The 20,716-nt window shown below is 34.9% G+C and overlaps 5 protein-coding genes across 8 annotated transcripts; 3 read left to right on the top strand and 2 right to left on the bottom strand.

Annotated features, from left to right (window-relative positions):
- The first annotated feature begins 300 nt into the window (after positions 1-300).
- Positions 301-1,955, top strand: LOC133819242 (peroxiredoxin-2F, mitochondrial). Its single transcript, XM_062252440.1, has 5 exons — positions 301-641; positions 765-794; positions 1,105-1,263; positions 1,421-1,515; positions 1,651-1,955. The coding sequence occupies exons 1-5, from the start codon at positions 432-434 to the stop codon at positions 1,754-1,756; spliced, it is 600 nt and encodes a 199-aa protein (XP_062108424.1). The 5' UTR covers positions 301-431; the 3' UTR covers positions 1,757-1,955.
- A 665-nt stretch (positions 1,956-2,620) lies between these two features.
- On the bottom strand, positions 2,621-5,451 carry LOC133819240 (E3 ubiquitin-protein ligase RHF1A). 2 transcript variants are annotated; one of them, XM_062252439.1, is made up of 8 exons: positions 5,031-5,451; positions 4,580-4,626; positions 4,430-4,492; positions 4,240-4,345; positions 3,834-4,102; positions 3,516-3,626; positions 3,080-3,425; positions 2,621-2,966 (listed from the first exon to the last, which is right to left on the bottom strand). In XM_062252439.1, the coding sequence occupies exons 1-8, from the start codon at positions 5,208-5,210 to the stop codon at positions 2,952-2,954; spliced, it is 1,137 nt and encodes a 378-aa protein (XP_062108423.1). In that variant the 5' UTR covers positions 5,211-5,451; the 3' UTR covers positions 2,621-2,951. The 2 variants fall into 2 exon arrangements, with proteins under 2 accessions (XP_062108423.1, XP_062108422.1); XM_062252438.1 differs by having other exon boundaries at positions 3,834-4,144; positions 5,031-5,448.
- A 982-nt stretch (positions 5,452-6,433) lies between these two features.
- On the top strand, positions 6,434-9,750 carry LOC133819238 (DEAD-box ATP-dependent RNA helicase 58, chloroplastic). 3 transcript variants are annotated; one of them, XM_062252434.1, is made up of 10 exons: positions 6,434-6,713; positions 6,814-6,907; positions 7,180-7,293; positions 7,512-7,634; positions 8,046-8,150; positions 8,584-8,742; positions 8,836-8,904; positions 9,062-9,151; positions 9,245-9,385; positions 9,465-9,750. In XM_062252434.1, exons 1-10 carry the CDS (start codon positions 6,448-6,450, stop codon positions 9,726-9,728), a joined length of 1,425 nt encoding a protein of 474 aa, XP_062108418.1. In that variant the 5' UTR covers positions 6,434-6,447; the 3' UTR covers positions 9,729-9,750. The 3 variants fall into 3 exon arrangements, with proteins under 3 accessions (XP_062108418.1, XP_062108420.1, XP_062108419.1); XM_062252436.1 differs by having other exon boundaries at positions 6,692-6,713; positions 7,184-7,285; XM_062252435.1 differs by having other exon boundaries at positions 6,693-6,713; positions 7,184-7,293.
- Positions 9,751-10,237: 487 nt separating this feature from the next.
- LOC133819237 (glucose-1-phosphate adenylyltransferase large subunit 1, chloroplastic) lies at positions 10,238-19,375 on the bottom strand. Its single transcript, XM_062252433.1, has 15 exons — positions 19,029-19,375; positions 18,267-18,380; positions 17,995-18,165; positions 17,714-17,806; positions 17,547-17,630; positions 17,406-17,461; positions 12,267-12,360; positions 12,063-12,175; positions 11,877-11,949; positions 11,613-11,693; positions 11,345-11,431; positions 11,087-11,191; positions 10,898-11,004; positions 10,726-10,786; positions 10,238-10,644 (listed from the first exon to the last, which is right to left on the bottom strand). Exons 1-15 carry the CDS (start codon positions 19,260-19,262, stop codon positions 10,543-10,545), a joined length of 1,575 nt encoding a protein of 524 aa, XP_062108417.1. The 5' UTR covers positions 19,263-19,375; the 3' UTR covers positions 10,238-10,542.
- LOC133819239 (uncharacterized mitochondrial protein AtMg00300-like) lies at positions 12,371-17,223 on the top strand. The gene is made up of 2 exons (XM_062252437.1): positions 12,371-14,463; positions 14,656-17,223. Exons 1-2 carry the CDS (start codon positions 14,057-14,059, stop codon positions 14,813-14,815), a joined length of 567 nt encoding a protein of 188 aa, XP_062108421.1. The 5' UTR covers positions 12,371-14,056; the 3' UTR covers positions 14,816-17,223.
- Positions 19,376-20,716: the final 1,341 nt, after the last annotated feature.

Genomic DNA, 20,716 nt, shown 5'->3' with positions numbered 1-20,716 from the left:
TTATTTACTTTCTGTTCGTATATTTTGATTCATCAACAATCTGTTTTGATACATCAGAATATCTGTCTGATCAAATAATTATTTAACTATACCGCATTAATTAAATTGTTTGTTAAGTTCAATTGGTAATCATAAAAAATGAAATTTCAAAATATATTATATATAATTACATGGGACATAATTATAATAAAATTAAAATATTATAATTATTTATTTTATAAAAATAGACGTTATTTAAAAGATGACTAAAAAGAATTTGATAGGGAATCTCCTTAGCAGTTGTGAGATGTAATTTTCTCAATCTTTTATGGGCCGAATGAAGCCCAATCAGACAATCTCTGTTTCTGTATTGTTCTCAAAGAAATTGGGAACAGAAGCACTTCTCGTCAGAAACTTTCAATCAACCGACTCAGCGAGTTCGAGTCACAGCCATGGCGTCAACGGTTCTGAAGCGAAGCTGTTACTCGGGAATGAGATCAATGGTGGGAGCTCTCTCAACAGGAGGTAGGTCCTACGCATCGGTTGCAGTTGGGACTGACATAGTCTCGGCAGCACCAGATGTTTCCCTCCAGAAAGCTCGCAGCTGGGACGAAGGTGTCTCCACCAAGTTCTCCACTACTCCTCTCAAAGATATCTTTAAGGTCTTTTCTTTTCTGGGTCCTTTTTTAGTTACTGTTTCATTTTTTTCTTTGTGAATTTTAATTTGTTTAATTTATATTACTCAAATTCTGATTTTTTTTGGGGTGCTTTGTTATTTGATTTAGGACAAGAAAGTCGTCATCTTTGGGCTCCCTGTAAGTTACTCTCACCACTCCTATTACTATTAGTGTGTCGATAGTTTCTTATTCCATAAATTTAGTCAATCTTTTTGGGTTTTTATGTAGTGCTATATTTGGATACCTAATTTGGTGATACTTTGTTGGTATTTTAATGCATTCTTCTTACTTTAGGAATATGATAAATCACCCCCACATGGGCATTTTCCATTTGATTACAGTGTTGCATACATTTACTTAATAGATTTATAGCACAAGTTTGAGAAGATCTCATTTAATGTTTATGGTTCAATTGCATTTACCAGACTTAGCATTTACCACATTCCAGGGTGCATATACTGGAGTTTGTTCTCAGCAACATGTGCCCAGTTACAAGAACAACATTGACAAGTTTAAGGCAAAAGGAATTGATTCTGTGATTTGTGTAGCTGTGAATGACCCGTTTGTTTTGAACGGCTGGGCAGAGAAACTTGAAGCCAAAGATGCTGTAAGTCATTTATGAAGTTAAATCCCATGCGACACAGATTTATCTACAATGCTTCTATGCTAAATTTATCATTCTTGTGATCCAATTTATGCACTTAAATAGCATTATATAGTCGACTAGTCGAGTATCTTAGCAGCTCAATTATCTGCCTTTGTAGATTGAGTTTTATGGGGATTTTGATGGAAAATTCCACAAGGCCTTGGAATTAGATAAAGATCTCTCTGTTGCTTTGCTTGGACCTCGCTCTCAAAGGTACATATTATCTATAGTTCCATTTGGCTTTCTTTGCTCAAAGCAAAAACGATTAAAATCTTTTAGTGGGATGTTTTTAGCAGTGTCTATAGACAGATAGACTTGATAGTTATTCGTTTCTTATTTTTGATGTAGATGGTCGGCATATGTGGTTGATGGGAAGGTTAAGTCTCTTAATGTAGAGGAAGCACCATCTGACTTCAAGGTTTCTGGTGGGGATGTTATTTTGGGACAAATCTAGACCTGCTCACCTTTTTACTTTTGTGTTTTTGAGGATTTCATGTATAAACAAATATATCAGAAGCAGGTTCAGGAGCTTCCTCTTTTGGTTTTCTTCAAAAAATAAAAATAAAATGGGCTCACTAACCTTCTGAATTAAGTTGAAAAGTTACTTTGTATCATGCCAATGTTATAAAATTCGTTCTTTTTATCAGAACAAACTTTGCCTCTTCAGGACAGAATATAGCTATTCTTGTATTAATTTAATCACTTTAGTAATGTAATTTTAAAAGCAATATATTTTGATGAACTTGAATGCACATGGAACTAATATTGGATTTTTTTTTATTTTTTAAATAATGATTCTAATAATACTTGTGTACTAAGAGCCAATTATGATACTAAATCTAAATCTAGCCTCCTTTTTTGCCTATTCTCTCTCTGCTTACCCACCACTAGAGGTAGATATCATCTTATCTGGTAGAATTCTTTGTTCTGTTCTTAGTGTTCTCAAAGTAAAGTCAGGATTTAGTTTTCGTAGATCTCTAATCTACAGAAATTTTTTCTCTGTTTTATGTAGTTTTTTTTTTTTTAAGATTTGTGATTTTTAAACCCAGATTAATTATTTTCATCACATGGCTTCCGTAAGAAAATAGAGTTTTGAATTGTAATTGATGTTGTATTAGTTTCTTATTTTTTTTAATCAATATTATTGGAAACCTGTTTGGATATTTTTTTTTCTTTTTGAAAGGATATTTGGAATCTGTTTTGGATATGTATATAATACCAGCGCTCTCATTTATGTTTTTGTATAAGAAAATTCCATTGATCACACTCATGCCCATTGAATATTGGAAGGGGGGATTCATTGATTCACGAGACAAAGTGAAAGAAACTAAGTCAATTAACTTATAAATATATACTTATCTGGTATCACAATACCGAAGAACATTTAAGCACATAACTTAAAGTTCAATGTTCAAAACAATGGAAGCAAACAATCTCAAAAGAATTCACAGATAAAATCATTCATGCATATAGAGAAAACACCACCTCTATAATCTAATTTAAAGCATGTACAGGCGCATGCAATGCAGGACGCATAACCAACCAGGGGATTGATCTCTCAACATTACATCACTTGCATCGTAAATGCCTTCTTCTGAGACCTTTCACTTAACGAGCCACAATGTCCAAACTTCACAGCACCATTGATTTCATTGCTCACTCCTCTGGTGAAACAAGTAAAGTGTTAGAACTAAGTTTTCTTGGGTTTTGTTTGTATGGCTCAGTTTTGAAAGCAAACATTTAATTCCACAATGGGGTAGTAGTAAAATTTTCAAACCTGTGTTCGAAAAACCTCAACTCTGCCTGGGATAGCAATAGAAGGGTGTGAGGCTGCGTCTGAGCTCATTTCATCTGCCACCTTACTATTATTTTTACTAAGAGATTGAACAATAATATTCTCTAGCACGCCTTTACCCTTTGTAGAGGTGTTTGAAGCAACTCCATCACGACTAACATCGGCTCTTTTTGGGGTAAGATCGAAGCGCTCAATCATTCGTGCAACACCAGCAATACCTGCGCTCATCTCACGCTGAACTCCTTTGCTAAGCTCTTTAACAGAGTTATTGCGAGCAAGTAGCTTCTCCTTCAAGCCTCTGGTGCTTTTTGATAGTGATTCCTTGTACCTATCAACACACATTAACGTTAATGTTAGTGTAGGAGAAGGTACGAAAGGACTAGACAAAAGGTATACATTTGCTAATGTTTTTCTTTACCTGGCTGAAGCAGCAGACCACTTAGATTTAAGCAAGTCGGATAAAGTAGATGTTTCAGATGGGGGGCTTGGTCTCTGTGGATGAACAGATGGTGGCTGACTGTATAGAACTCTGGATAATCAGCCAAAAAAGTAATAAATATAACAGAAAAAATTAATGTTATAATCATGTGGAGTTATTCAGAATTGCATAAGAAAGAAATGAGAAAAAACGATTTAGTCTAACCTCCCCACTGATAAGAGAAATGAGTAATGGGTACATAGTATACCACAATAAATATACTATTGGAAACTAAAAAGCCAAGTTCTATGAACGTACCTGGTTTTGAATGGTGTGCCACCATTTATATCAGTGCTGGGGACCACACGAGAGGATTGAGCATTAAGAGCCGGCAGGGTTACAGAAGGCGGTGAATCAGAATCAGACGAGACATAACTTAAATTTTGGCGTTCGTCTGAAGATGTTGTGTATGTATGGTCTTCACTGTTTGCAGGGGAACCACAAAAGAGGACTTGGGAAGGATCCAGTCCAGAATGTCTATGAATCTCTCTTCCCAGACGAGCTCTATTCGCAGCAGCAGTTAGATGCTGCATGATATGCTCATCGAAAACAAATTCATTAGAGATCTCCTGAAAAAACAATAAAAAAGACATTGTAGAGCAGAAGCAAACGGGTAAAAATTGAAGGCATCAAACATATTGTTGAAGCTAAAATAAACTCTCACACTATCAGAATCGCCGTCTTCATCCTCATCATCGATCACTTGGAAATTAGACATCCTCCTTGACCTTAAAGGCCTTTCCTTTCCTACTGCAACTAGAAGCTCTTGGCTACACACAATTTATAAATGACTACCAAAAAAAATAAGACAGAAAATAATCAGAGATGAACACAAGGTAGTAATACTAATATACCTGATAGAATCCTTCAAGGAAAGTAACTGCCAGCATATTGGGCACTCTTTGCTCCTTTGTGACCTAAAAGAACAGATATTTCAGTAAGAAACAACCAATCACAAGTTCCACCATAAATAAATTCTAAGTAAATGAACAATTTTGACTTACCATTCAAGAATGCAGTGGAGATGATATTCATGTTTGCAGTTAGTAATCTGAAAAAATAATAAGGAAAAGTACATGAAAACCCATTAAAGCCATCAATTCAAGATTAATAAACCCAAACATAAAGTGAATAGAGTCCGTCAAGGGGTGTAATTTCATGATAATTACACGAATTTTCATATAAACATAACACCAAAACAGGCAAAACAAACGAAGGTCGGCCAAGAACATAATTCCACTCACGGCAAGTCCCCGATCAAACCACATTACCCAGATTATTAATTCACCAGATAATAACTAAACGCAAATAACAGCATCACAAATTACAAAACTAGAACCAATCAAAGAGATTTTTTTTAAAATGAAAAAGAAAGAGCATAATTGAGTCAATAACGAGTCAACAAAGCTACATTTTCAAGTGGAACTAAAATCAAGAAGATGATCGTAAACATACAGTAGCAGGATCGTGGGAGTTGAAAGGCTCCAGGCAGATACTACAAAAGTCTTCTTCTTCAAAGTTGTCATCCAAAGGAGGCGGTACAGATGATGAAGATGATGCGATGATCGGCATTGAATTCTCAGAAAAAACCGAAGAAGAAAAAGAAGAAGAAGAAGAAGAAGCGAAGGCTGCCATTGATGAGTTGAGTTGAGTTGAGTTGAGAAAGAGTAATGCAATGTAGATTTGGGGGTGGGTTTGGGAGAGAAAGAAGATAGAGAGAGAGAGAGAGAAGAAAAGAACCCTAGAAAAGTGTAGAGAGGGAAAGAGTGTTTAAGGAAATTGGAAAATGGAATGTAATGAAAGTGTAATGGTCAAAGAAAGGTATTCTTCTCAAAAAGCCAGAAAAGTGCACCCAAACCCAAATATCATCCGATTCACCCGCTTTGATGGAATCAATCTTTCTCTTCTCTCTCTCTCTTTTTTTCCTTAAAAAAAATATAATTTTTTCCTTAATTATTATTTATTTTTCATTATTCTCCTCCCATTTTACTTAATTTTATGGATAATACCAAATAACCTCTTATTTATTTTCGTATATATTATAAAAATATTTTGTAAACATACTTTTTCATTTTTTTAGTTTTTTTTTAAGACAAACATTTTCCTAGTTTTTTTAATATCTAAATCTTACTCTTTTTTTTGCCAACAAAATCTAATTTTTTTAGGGTGGATTTGAGTAGGAATATCCTAAAATTTTATCCAACTAAAACAAATTTATCTAAATCATTAGCAGATAATATCTAAATTTAGATTGTAGATCTAAACTTTCACAATTTGTTTTAATTTTACAATTATTTTTTTCCCGCATTGGCTTATTTGGTGCCAATTGAAAAATTACAATAAAGGAAACCCTTTTAGAGAAATATGGTAAAATGTAAGGATTAAAGAAAGTAATTATAATAAAAATATTACTGTTATTATTATTAAATTTCGGTGAAATAAAAATCTTTTATTAGATTGCCCGTCCCCTCTTCACGCACCACACAAACTCAATTCTGTGAATCTAGATGGACGATATTTTCTCCCACCTAATTAATAAAATAAATACATACATACATAAAAAAAATACAGTACATACTTACGACTATACACGATCTATATCTGAAATCTTGTCCGTCCATTACGATCATTGCGACTTATTCTCCGCCATTTGATCTCATCTTCGCTAATTCCGGTCCGTCTTTTTCGGCTTACTCTCGTCCGTGTAGTTTTTTCTTACACATCAAACACGACAATGTTTGTTTTTAAGTCGTTTACCATTTAAACGACACGTCGTTTTAATAAGATTGAAACGACAACAATTGTTTTCCCGTTTTAGCTAAAACTCCTCCTTCGTCGTCGGCCTCACTCCCTCTTCGTGTGTAGTTCGTCAATGGCGACTCTCTCAGTCTCTGCTACTCACCCTCTTTCTCTTTCACGACCAGTTTTCCTCTCTCGAAAATTCAAAGTAAATGCTTACGGTTTCCCTTTCTTATCACGAAGCCCTAGCTCTAGGCTTGTCTTCTCTGCAAATCGAGCTCTCCGCTCCGTTCCGGGGCTTCTTAACTCAACATCCATGCCCGAAGAAGTTGGTTCGGATGAGACCGTAACTCTCCGAGACCTTTGCAGAAACCATGTCCCCGGCCATGTATTACGCAGGTGAGTTTTTTTTTTTTTTTTTATTACAAAAAGCCATTTTTCTCTTGCTGGTAATGTCATGAGGTTCTTTTCGATTTTGAATGTGTATTAATTTTCGCAGAGTTGATGAAGTTGGGTATGTTATACCAACTGATGTACAAAGACAAGCTTTGCCGACTCTGTTCTCTGGTTTCGATTGTGTGCTTCACGCTCAGGTCAAATTTCAATTTTATTCGAATTTCTCAATGTGAATCTACACCCATTGTTGCTTAACACCATTGAAATTTATCAAATTTTCGTTACAGTGCTCCAAAAAAGGTCTGCGGTTTGGGCTATGAATTATATTTGAGAAGCAACTTGTGCATTGGGTTTTAAGACTAAACTAAAAATAATGTTAGGTTCCATTGTAGAGTGTATAAGTGTGAAATTATTGCTGTAAGCCTGTAACTTAGAAGATTAATTTTGGTCCTTGTTCTTTGTCCTGTAGACAGGTTCCGGGAAGACACTGACATATCTTTTGTTGATATTTTCCGTTATAAACACTCAAAGATCAGCTGTTCAAGCACTCATTGTGGTGCCCACCAGGGAACTTGGTATGCAAGTAAGAATACCATTCTGGAGTTTTTCTGTAATTGGGCCAAAAACTGGAGTATTTGAATGCGATTTTAAAATATTCTTTTTCAAAATATTCTTTAAAAGGAGGGGAAAAAAATGCAATTTTAATTCTTGGCTGCAGTATTTGAATACGTATAACGGGTAGGAAGTAGCTATGTATAGTTTAGAATGATTATGATTGTTCATTTTTTTTCACTGAATTAGGTCACTAAAGTTGCTCGGACTCTGGCTGCAAAGCCTATGGAAAGTGATATGGAGCTGAAATCCTGCACTGTCATGGCTCTTTTAGAAGGTGGATCATTGAAAAGACACAAGACTTGGCTAAAGGTGCTGTTCTTGTTACCTTGTAATGCATTGTAGTTTGTACCTCTATGTCATGGAAGGCGACAGCAATTAGATATCCACTTTCTTAAATTTCACCGGATTATCATTTTATATCTTTTTTTAATCAGTTCTATTTAATTATCCAGGAAAAAAAAAATTGTTGCAACTTTTATGGGAAAGTTATGGCATTTATGAATAATGTATGTTTTCTGGACTGACATGTTTATATAGGACGGAGAACAGGATGACTAATTCATGTTTAATCAACTTTGATATTTTTTAGTCATTAAATGGCCTATGATGGTGTCACTAATCATTAAATGTCTGAACCTAATTCTAGTTGTAATTTGTACTGATCTTTAACAAACACTTGCTCATTAATGATCTGACATTTCTTGGTATTCCATATATCAGGCAGAGCCTCCTACAATTGTGGTGGCAACCATAGGGAGTTTATGCCAGATGTTGGAAAAGCGTATTCTTACTCTTGAGTCAATGCAAGTTCTGGTAATTGACGAGGTAAACTAGATTCATACTGATGTTTATTATTTGTTCGGGTATTTATTTAAGTTGAACTATCTTGTATCTAAGATTTTGAAATGTCAGTTCCATTTAGCAGAATCATGTTGCAAAATGTGTAATCTAATGTCTGCTACTGCCATCATAACGTTTAAGTTGTTATCTATAGGATTTAGTGGTTTAGTGAAAGGGTCATATCTTCTAGAAAAGTATTTTATGTCCTTAATAGGAAATTATATTCTTGAACTATATTGGGTTTTGTTCCTGTCAACCAAAGCAGTTTAAAATGTTTACAAGGTGTAGTTCACTCGTAATCTTTCTTTTAATTGATAAGAATCTGATAATAATAATAATTGAAAAAAAAGGAAAATAGGGGAAGCTTCTTTTAAAGTACATGTTTTCATATAATACTTTTATTTCTTTCTTTGTTCAGGTTGATTTCATGTTCAACTCTTCAAAAGAAGTTAGTTCTCTTAAAAAACTTTTGACATCATATTCTTCAATCAATAACCGCCAGACCATTTTTGCCAGTGCGTCTATCCCACAGCACAGACGATTTGTACATGACTGTATACAACAGAAATGGACCAAGGTTTCCTAGCCTAAATTTTGCATTTTCATTGGGAGTTTACATATTACTTGTTCTTGCTCTCTATTCTCATTTTTATGTATATTTACCTTTCAGAGCAATGTAGTTCATATCCATGTCAATCCAGTTGAGCCCATGCCATCGTGTTTACATCATAGATTTGTGGTAAGATTTGTTTGCACAATGAAACCTCTTATTTTTTTATTAATTTTCCACTTCCAAATCTGTACAATAGTTTGTTTGACAAGATATTTTTGTGTTTTGATTTCTCTTGAGATGAGATTTACTCGAAGATCTTTCTATTGTGCTTGTTGGCTTACAGATATGTCACAAGAACATGAGACTTCAAACCCTGCTATCCTTATTACAGACAGATGCACCAGATTCTGGAATTATTTTTGTTGGAGAACAGGTCTTTATCTATTTTGAAAAAAGTTTGAGTTCTTGCTTTTCGCTCCAAATAAAGCAAACTGATTGTGTTCTTGATATCTTGAAATGAATACAGTCCGAAAAGTCAAAGAAGGCAGGAAATGTTCCCCCAACTACTCTGTTAGTGGATTTTTTGATGGCTTCCTATAATGGTGATTCGGATGTCCTCCTTCTGGAAGAAGACATGAATTTTAATTTGAGAGCAACTTCTTTGTCAGTAAGTTCCAGTCATGTTCTCTGCATACCTTATCCATTTAGAAGTTTCTGTTCTGATAAAGTTCTCTTGTCTAATGTAGGAATTGAGACAAGGGGGTGGTTATCTCCTTGTATCAACAGATTTAGCTGCCAGAGGGGTTGATCTGCCGGAAACTACTCACATATACAATTTTGATCTGCCAAGAACTGTCACCGACTATCTTCATCGTGCAGGACGAACAGGAAGGAAGCCATTTTCAGATGAGAAATGTTTTGTCACTAACATTTTAACATCGGAAGAGAGGTTTGTATTGCAAAGATACAAAAATGAATTAATGTTTAACTGTGAAGAGCTAGTTATATAGAGTTTCTTGCAAAGTTGACTTATTCTGGCATTCTCATGATATGGAAAAGTTCAACTCTTCAAAATGAAGAGTTAAGTGTAAACTCTTCGCTAGGAGTGTTCATAAAATTTGGCAACCTGACTAAACCAACCGTTAATAACCCAAAAATACCACAACAAAAAAGCATCTCAAACAGCCCAAGTAGTTTTCAAACTAACCATTTAATATTGTTGGGTGGGTTGCTAGTCGGGTTGTATACAAATGACTTCTTATTTGGGTGGGTGGCAGATTTGTACATATCAACCCCAGTTGTGGGTTGGGAGGGTTGCACTTGTCCAACCATCCTGATAAATATCCTTCTTCACAATGAAGAGTGTATAGTAATCTTGCCCATGATTTGCTGCCATGATAACCTGTCCAACCCGTCAATTTTTTATGGGATCAAATTAGAAATATCCTAGAGTTTTTTTGCCCCTAAAGATTGCAACTACGTACTCTCGCAATAATTAAGTTTTGAACTCGTGCTCGCGAAGAGTGAAATTGAGGGGTTTTTTATTTAAAATAAAATATGGCATTCCTCCTAGAGTGGTTGATTATTTTGAAATAGAAATGCATTTCTATTTTCACTTAAAGTGGCTTGGAAGTTACACATTTTTGCAGTATTTTACAAAACAATAAGCATGTTGCACTTCCAATCCACATTGTAAAGAACTTAGGGATGCCTTGATTTACAGAACATAGTAGCTCCTATTTCTTATTTCTCTCATTTCCAATCCTAATATTGCCCAAAAAGAAAGGAAAAAAAGGGTATAGGATGGAAGAATTGTATTAAAATTTAGATCACTGATCCATCTTTGATTACTGAATTTTTCAGTATGACTGTTACACCTGAACGGATGTAAAACCCTTCTGATGATCTATCAGCTTCTTGGACCCTCTGCAAGTAGGAAAACCATTCAATAACTTGGAATATTTCACTATATAATGACACTTCTACTCATTGCTATGAAGGTATTACCTCTGAGTTAGCAATGATCACATTCTTTCCAATTCTTGCATTTTTGTCAATGATGCATTCTCTGCAAAATGGACAAAGCATAAGGTTTATAAACATGAAATCCTAGTCCAGTGTAACTTAACTAACAAAAATCTATTCGAGTGTTAATAAAGAGAAGACGACTTCTTTTTACTTTATTTTTGTGTTTTCTCCTATTCCAATAGGAGCCCCTCCCTCAGCAAACAATGAAGCCACCTCAGCTTCTGTTTCATAAAAATCAGCTCCAAGCATCACCGTATCCTGCATGATTTATTTATTTTTTCATTATTTTTTTTCAATCTCCAATATCAATTATATTATATGATTTGTTATAAAAACAAACCTTTAAGTGAACATTAGAATTGATCCGGGATCTGATACCAACAACACTATGCTCTATGACACTATTAGTTAAGAAACTTCCATGAGATATGATTGAATCAACAATCTGTATAAACAACCAGAAAGAATGTTAAAACTTGAATGAATTGAAAGCCAAAAATGGTTAGATGGTTTACGACAACTTTTTGTGTGCCTTGTTCATCTGATTTGACTTGGCTCATAAAAGCTAAATCATAAAGCTTCAACAGAGAATTCTAACCTTGCACCTGTCAATTTTTGATGGTGGCAAGTTTCTTCTTGAAGTGTACATTGGCTTTGTTGCATTATAGAAACTAAACCTTGGTGGCTGAAAGAAATAATAGAAAAGAAAAAACATAATATCACATCACACAAACCATGAAAATTATTGTTTGCCTAGAACAATAAGAACTTTTATGAGTAATTTGCTTCTGTTGATAAGGCTGCAAATAATTTTCATTTCCAATAAAATCATATATATTAGGCTTTGGCTTTTGGTAGGTACTTACATGCTCGGTGAGAGCAAGGTTTGCCTCAAAGAAGGATCTGATTGTTCCTATATCTTCCCAATAATCATTGAACAAATAAGCCTGCATAGAAAATTTTATTATGGAACATTATAACTTAGTGAACAAAGTGTAATGCATTTAACGTGAGTATAAATTGTCAACCATTTTGTTTACCCATTTTAATTTGTTTTAGAAAAATACACATATATGGGATAAATAAATAGAAAATTTGCATGAGCTGAAAAGAAAAAAGGTTTAACAGACCTTAATGAAGAATTCTTTGGCTGAGGCAGGGATTATCTCTGATCCAAAATCATTTGCAGTTGGAAAACGCCATCTGTTTCAAACAGTATGTTGTGATTAGTTTTCTCCTGGTAAAATTTGACATGATCTACTAAATAATGACAAATTCTTCAGCTTTGTCACAGAAGAACTTCAGGTTGTCAGTACCTAAGAAGGTTCAGAAGTATCTCCTTCTTGAACACATATACTCCCATGGAGGCAATATATGGCTTCTTTTCAGCCTCTTCCTTTGAAAGTCCCAAAACTGTTGTATCTACTTGCTAAAGAATTTACTGAATTTAGCATAAGCAGTTAAGTACTTAAATTCATACACAAATTTAAATTATAGCGGCATCATAACTCGAGTATTACCATTCTTTTCAGCTCTACTCCTTTAGGCTTTTCACTAAATGAGAGGACTCTTCCTTTATTGTCTATCTTCATCAGGCCAAAATCTGAGGCTCGGCTATATGAAAGATAGGAAAATCACAAAAGGGTGACGAGGAAGAATGATTTTGAAACCAAAAAAAATAGTGCATTGCCATCTACTGCATAGATTTACATATCTAAATATTATGACTCTATGTTTCAACTTAGAATTTATTCAAACTGCCAAGTATCCTATTTATTCATATTCCTATTAGAAATTGTGAGATATTGACTGCTAACTTAATACACGTGTGTATTAGACTTGTTCTCATTGACTGGCTGTTAGATAGAGTTAGTCATATCCTAAGTTTATGTTCGGTATTGACTCTGGTCAAAGAGTCAACGATTATATAAAGGATTCAATACACTTTGTAATGTACTGTAACATTCTATTACTCGTTAATAAATACTTTGAGAGCTGGTTTCCCCGTGGATGTAGGTTGTTTAATACAACTGAACCACGTAACACTGTGTTCTTCTTGTGTGTGAGTAATGAATTGAGTGTACCATTGTTCTTAGCTGCTTAGAGAGTTTATTTTGGTGTTAGTGAGAAATCTGAACTTGTGTACGACAATTGGTATCAGACGCTAGGCTGTTCGAAGTGGAAGATCTTGATTTTAAATTCAAGATTCAGGTGAACAATTGGAGAAGATGGGAAGTGCCAAGTTCGATATGGAGAAATTTACAAATTTGCAGGCAAGAACGATTTTGGCTTATGGTGTGTGAAGATGAGGGCTCTACTGGTTCAACAGGGATTGCAGGATGCTCTGTTGGGGGAAAAGAAACTACCAGCTGCATTGTTTGAAAAAGAGAAGACTGTTATTCTTGAAAAGGCTCATAGTGCTATAATTCTTAGTCTCGGAGACAAGGTGTCGAGGGAAGTTTCAAAGGAAACAACAGCAGCAAGCCTATGGCTCAAATTGGAAAATCTTGAAATGGTAAAATCTTTAGCCAATAGATTGTTCTTGAAGCAAAAAATGTATTCTTTCAGAATGACACCAGGGAAAAATATTGAAGATCATTTGGATGATTTCAATAATATAATTCTTGATTTAGAGAACATAGGTCCAAGATAGAAGATGAGGACCAAGCAATCATAGTTTTGAATTCTCTTCCAACCAAAAGTTATAAACTTTTTGTGGACACCATGATGTATGGTAAAGACTCATTGACATTAGAGGAAGTGCAAAATGCATTAATGTCTAAGGAGATGAAGAGAAGGTCAGAACAGAAAGAAGAAAGCTCAGGTGATGGTTTATTGGTTCGGGGTAAGGCTTTCAAGAAAGAGAACAAGGGTCAGCAAGATTCAAGAAAGGGGAAATTGAATTTAAAATTCAAAAGAAGGTGCTTCATATGTAACAAGACTTCTCACTTGAAGAAAGATTGTCCAATCCTAAAGAATTACAATCAAATGAAACATGGAGATGCAGATGTGGTTTCCGATTGTGCTGATAGTGAAGGTTATGACAGTGCAGGGGTTTTAGCAGTAACAAATGGTTGTTTTGAGTTAGGATGGGTGATAGACTCGGGTTGCTCATTTCATGTATGCCCTAATAAGCAACAATTTTTCAGATTACAAGAAAGTTGATGGTGGCACTATGAAACTTGGTGATAATCAGTCATGTTCTGTGGCTGGAAGTGGAACAATCAAGCTACATTAAGGAGGGAGTGTTACTGAATTGAGGCAAGCAAGGCATGTTCCTGACATAAAAAGGAATCTCATTTTAGTTGCAATGTTTGATCAGAATAGTTGTTCAGTCAAAGTCGAAAATGGCATGCTCAAAGTTATCAAGGGATCTATGATAGTCATGAAATGCTCTATAGTTAATGGGATTTATGTACTACAGGGAAGTACTTTGAAGGATCAGATTAATATAGCGTCAAAGGATACAAAGAATCCAACTATGATCTGGCATAGAAGACTTGGGCACATTGGTCATGGGAGTCTAAAAATTCTCTGCAAAAAGGGAGTATTTGGCAAAGATCAGATACAAGATTTGGGCTTCTGTGAACAGTGTGTGCTTGGGAAATCTACAAGGGTGAAGTTTGGTACTGGAATACATAAAACAAAAGGCATCTTAGACCACATACATTCGGATCTATGGGGACCATCAAGGACAATTTCAAGAGGTGGTGCCAGGTACTTTCTGACTTTTACAGATGATCATTCAAGATATGTATGGGTTTATATATTAAAGAATAAAAATGATGTTTTTGAAAAGTTTAAAGAGTTTAAAGCAATGCTTGAAAATTAGATTGGTAGGCAAATTAAAAAGTTTAGAACTAACAATGGATTGGAGTTTTGTGCTGATGCATTTTACAAATCTTGCAGGCAAGCTGGTATTGGAAGACATATAACTGTTCCTCGGACTCCTCAGCAGAATGGACTTGCTGACAGAATGAATAGAACAATTTTGGAAATGGTCAGATGTATGTTGAGTCTTGAAAGGTTACCAAAGAATATTTGGGCAAAGGTTGTAGTCACGACTTGATATTTAATCAATAGGCGCCCTTAAGTTGGACTAGACAAGCTACTAAGTATGATCACATATTTGGGTGTGTTGCTTGTGCACACATAAGACAAGACAAATTAGAGCCAAGAGCTAGGAAATGTATTTTCCTTGGGTATCCCGAAGGTGTGAAAGGATACAAAATGTGGAGCATAGAACTCGAAAATTATCAAAGGTACTTTGTTAGTCGTGATGTGATCTTTGAAGAGGATAAGTTGTGCAAAGATGATGTTCAGACACGAGACAAAGACATGATAAAAGCAGCAAATATTAATTCACAAGTTGAGGTGGAGATTACTGAACTGAAAAGTCAAGTGGAACAAGCTAAATCTGAAGCAAGTCTTGAAGATGAAGAACAAGATTTATCAAATAGTGATGCAGATTAGGATTTTGACACTCAAGATTATCAATTGGTCAAAGACCGTAAGAGAAGAGCCATTAAAGCACCTCACAGATTTGGTTATGCAAATGTAGTTCACTACGCACTGAATGTTGCTACATTGAATGATGATGAACCAAACACTTATGAAGAGGCCATGATGTCAAGTGATAAGCTTGAGTGGGAGAATGCTATGAAGGAAGAGATAGATTCTCTCAACAAGAATGAAACCTGGATTCTAGATGAAAAGCCGGCTGGAAAGAAAGTGGTTGGAAGTAGATGGATATATAAGTTCAAAGAAAGTGGTTGGAAGTAGATGGATATATAAGTTCAAAGAAGGAATTCCTGGAGTTGAAAAGGCTTGGTACAAAAGCAAGATTAGTGGCTAGAGGCTTTACTCAAAGAGAGGGAATTGATTATAATGAGATATTTTCACCAGTGGTAAAGCATACATCTATCAGAATGTTACCGAGTTTAGTAGCTGTGGAAGATTTAGAGCTGGAACAACAAGATGTCAAGACAACTTTTCTCCATGGGGATTTAGAAAAAAAAAAAAATTAATGAAACAACCAAAAGGTTTTGAAGTAAAGGGGAAAGAGGATCATGTGTGTCTATTAAAAAGGTCATTGTATGGATTGAAATAGTTACCACTGCAATAGTACAAACGTTTTGACGATTTTGTCACCAAAACTTGTTTCAAGAGAAGCTCATATGATAGCTGCGTGTATGTCGAAATGCCAAGGCTCTAGTTTATCTACTTTTATATGTAGATGATATGCTCATTGCAAGCAAGCATATTGGTGACATAGATAAAGTAAAGAAGCTGTTAAATAGAGAGTTTGACTTGAAAGACCAAGGTTCGGCTAAGAAAATTCTGGGGATTGAAATCATTAGAGACAGAAGGAATAGAAGACTAGAGCTATCTCAGAGTGGATATATCTCCAAAATCTTGAAAAATTCGGATTTGCAGATGTCAAGCCAGTGGTTACACCGATTAGTCAAGAATTCAAACTCTCCAACGCTGAATCTCCTCTTACTGAAGAAGAAAGCAGGCATATGGAGAAAATACTTTGTACAAATATAGTCGGGAGTGTAATGTATATTATGGTTTGTAGCCGACCTGATTTGTGCCATGGGGTAAGTGCAGTGACCAGATTTATGGGAAAACCAAGCATGGAACATTGGAGAGCTGTCAAAAACATTATGAGGCATCTAAAAGGTACCATAAATATTTGATTGGTATGTGGTTCAAACTCAGATAAATCACTGGTTGTTGGATATGTGGACAGGTTATGTTTTTCAATTATGTGGTTGCCCTATAAGCTGGAAAGCTAATCTTCAATCTATTGTGACCTTATCTACAACAGAAGCAGAGTATATAGCTTGTACAGAGGCAGTTTAAGTTCTATGGCTCAAGGGAATCACTAAAGAACTAAGGGGTGGAACAAAGAGTTGTTGGGGTCTTCAGTGACAGCCAAAGTGCTCTGCACCTTCGTAAGAATCAAGTATTCCATGAAAGGACCAAACATGTTGATGTGACACTACATTTTATCAGAGATATTATCTCAGAAGGAAAAGTTAAACTTAACAAAATCTCCACACAAGACAATCCAGCTGACATACCAAGCCACTGCCAACAGTATAGTTTAGACACTGTCTAAATTTGCTACAGATCACCTGAAGAATGAGCATAGTGATCGTGGATTCCAGCCTCTTAGTTTGAAGTTTTTTGTATTGTACATGTCAAGGTGGAGAAATTGGTGAGATATTGACTGCTAACTTAATACATGTGTATATTAGACTTCTTTGCATTGGCTGGCTGTTAGATAGAGTTAGTCATATTCTAAGTCCTAATACTGTTATGTTCGGTATTGACTCTGGTCAAAGAGTCAACTATTATATAAAGGACTCAATACACTTTGTAATGTACTGTAACATTCTATTACTCATTAATAAAGACTTTGAGAGTTGGTTTCCCCGTGGATGTAGGTTGTTCAATACAACTGAACCACGTAACACTGTTCTTGTGTGCGTGAGTAATGAATTGAGTGTACCATTGTTTTTAGCTGCTTAGAGAGTTTGTTTTGGTTTAGTGAGAGATCTGAACTTGTGTACAACAGAAACCAGAAGTGATCAACCATGATTTAGAAACCTGAATGAAATGCAAACTTAACGGGGATAACAAAACCTTACCTATCATCCATTGGAAGACAAGAAAGAGTAATATCTGCTCCACTCTGCCTATGATTCTGCAAAACAAGAAAAATACTTTCCTTCAGTTTCGGCCATCAAATAATTTATCATTCGGGGAAACAAACTAGATATTTGGCTTACTTGAACAAAGTCCATGTAGTCCATTCTGTATAGATGATCTCCTGATAGAATTAGAACATCCTCAATATCCTTACTTCTAGCATCCTAAAGCAAACAGAGTTGAGTATATTAGCAAATTCAGAAGGCTTGTGAGTTAGTAAAGTACTAAAAGTTCTGAGCTTGAATACCTCAAACAGCCAATGGAACTGCCTTACTGCATCCGCAGTACCTTGGAACCACTTTTTCCCTGCCTCTCCTGGAGTTTGAGTTGCTGCTAGAGCCTGGCCATATAACAAAGATATATAGTGAGTGAAGCTTTCGAAAATAGACATTTTTTTTTCTTCATAACATTTGAAAAACTAAAGCTTCTTTCTCTCTCTCTTTCTTTCTTCTGTTTTGTTTACTTCATTTTCTGGTTTGAGAATATGGATGTTGGTATGTGATCTAAACACGAATTGTTACTGTATACCTCAACATAGCCATCTCCAAAGCTTCCATTGCCAAAGTTGTAAGCTCGGGTGAGATGCCTGTTGAGTGAAGCTGAGTTGAACTGAGTAAGGATATAAACTTTGTTGATTCCACTGTTAATGCAGTTGCTCATTGGGACATCAATCAGTCTGTATGATCCTCCAATGGGAACCTGCAATATTAATGATAATAGTAATGAAATGTCAATACCTTGGCAAATAGTGAAACCACAATTGAAGCCAAACCACTCAAAGAAAAACAACACAAACTTACCGCGGGCTTGGCGCGACGTTTTGTGAGGGGGAAAAGCCGAGTACCGGCTCCTCCTCCTAGTATGACTGCCACAACTGTTCGAGGGTCTCTTTTTTCCATATCTAAGTCCCTTAACTGCATGCATTAATATCCCATATATCACAATGTACATAATTTGGACCTAAATCTGAGACTAAAGGGTCTTTGTATATATTGGTATATATACATATACACGTATCTGGTGGAACTTAGGTAGCACTAATTATGCTCAACATCAAATGTTTGTTTGTGTTGAGATTTGCTTAGGCTTATTAACTTACTCTTTAATCCAAGACAATCCATTTTAGCCATTGTTTATAGCTAGGTACTCTTCTAGTCTTCTTTATTGTTCAGCCTACATGCTGTGATTTGAGTAAGATTAATTCATGGGCTTGAGTCCATTGATAGTTCAATAATCTCAAGCCCAAACACTGATGTGGTACTGTTTCTCCCAAATGTCATCTATTCAATCATTGGCCCAAATCACAATTGTCATTGTACTATTATTAACCATTTGACAAAACCCTGAATTTGAAATATTGGTTGGGGGATGATATTCGAGACATTTTAAGCCCTACATTACATAATATTATAACACCCTTTTCTAAACTTTAGATTGATAGAGCTTTAAGCCCTTTAAATCAATGCCATATCACACCAAACTCTACTTTGTTCCACCATAACACAAACAATTCATCAAGTTTTCCTGTTTAGTATATTTTGATACGTAATAGATGAGCTAACCTTGGCCTGGCTTGGTACATCAGCAGTGAGAGACATGCACACACGTTGCCTAACATTCTTATTAGTAACAACTCTAACAATAGACTGCTGAAGCTGAGTCTGCTTCAACTTGTTTCCCATTACTTCTCCATTGCAAAACTTGACAAGCTTCCAATTCCTCCCAGCCAATCCCGACACGCCATGTAGCTGGCCGGCAGCCGAGAGGGAAATCCGGCAATCAGCTGAGACTACCATATTTATTTTATTATTGTTATCGTTTCTTGGGGGAAAATCTCCCAAGGAGAAAATGGTAATATAACAAAAAGATAATATTGAAGAAACTTTGTTATAATGTATATAGTTTTAAGGCCATGAGTGTATAGAAGAGAAGAGCATAGTTGCTATGAAAAAATGCATGTCATTGGAGGATTTTTGCCACGTTATCCAAAACCAATTGTAACCAATTGTATCCACCAATTTCCGTTTATGGGTTTTGTCTTGTTCTTGCATATAAACATTGATACACATGTTTATACATTTACAAATTAGTCCTCAAGTTTGATTAAATTTACCAATGGAGGAATATTCTACTACTCGTTCTTAGCTGCTTTGAGATTTTTGGTGATGAAGGAAACACTGTCCAGTAGATTATATATTGTATTATATTGGCCTTTTGTTCTAGCTATATGCATTATTGCATTTCACTATCAAGAAATATTTGGTACAAAATCAGAAAGTGAAAATTAACAATTTGTCTGAATGTTCAATGGGTCAAGTTAGAAGTAATATGAGTGCATGTTGGACTCATTTTCGGTTTTTCATGTTCGGATTTGGGCTAATAATTTTGGGAAAAGAAAAATTAAGAAAAAGATTGATAAGCTACATATAATATTAATATTTTTTTGGATATTTGTAAACTATTAAAATTAAATTTTGGGTATTGATTGTAGTTATATAATGATAATTTCATATGTTAATGGGATTTTATCAAGAGCTTTTTTCATTAATACATATATACAGAAGTTTTAATGCAAAAATACAGTATAAAAAAAAAATCAATTCATTAATATATACCTTTAAGATTTTTTTCAAAAATACGATTTGACTATAGTACATGTCTGAAGCAAGTATTACAAACAATGTATATTTTGGTTTAATTTGAAAGTGAAGAAAGCATAGTCAAATATGGGTATATGTAATATGTTTTGTTATTGTCACATGCCAGAAGTACCACTAACGTATAGGTAAAATTATGTGGGTATCAATATGTGGAAATTATGTGGGTATATGTTTAATACGTGGAGTAGCTGCATTTCTAAAAAAACCAAGTATATATTATGTATTGATACGTTTCATCTTCCCATTTTCATAATTATATATGTCACTTGAAACAAAGTCGAAGATCAACAATTCTATTAATATAATACTGAGGAAAATTTCATAATTGTGAAAATTTTAAATGTGTCAAGTTGAAAAATTAGAAATATCCATGTGAAGTTATGATGATGTTTTAATTAAATTGATTATTCATTCTTTTTTTAAGTCTTTGTTTTGAAGAAATAAAATAAAGGAGGTTGCAACCTTTAATTCTTCTCACCTTCAATGTTTTTTTTCCTCTAATTTTGAGTTGTGGTGATTGGTGCATATTTCTTAATGAACTTGTTAATTGAAATTTTTAATACTACAAAAATGAAACTTTATGTTGCTAT

Source organism: Humulus lupulus, chromosome 2 (assembly GCF_963169125.1).
Source record: "Humulus lupulus chromosome 2, drHumLupu1.1, whole genome shotgun sequence".
NCBI lineage: Eukaryota > Viridiplantae > Streptophyta > Magnoliopsida > Rosales > Cannabaceae > Humulus > Humulus lupulus.
Note: the sequence above shows the minus strand (reverse complement) of the source record. Positions and strands in the feature narration are given on the sequence as shown.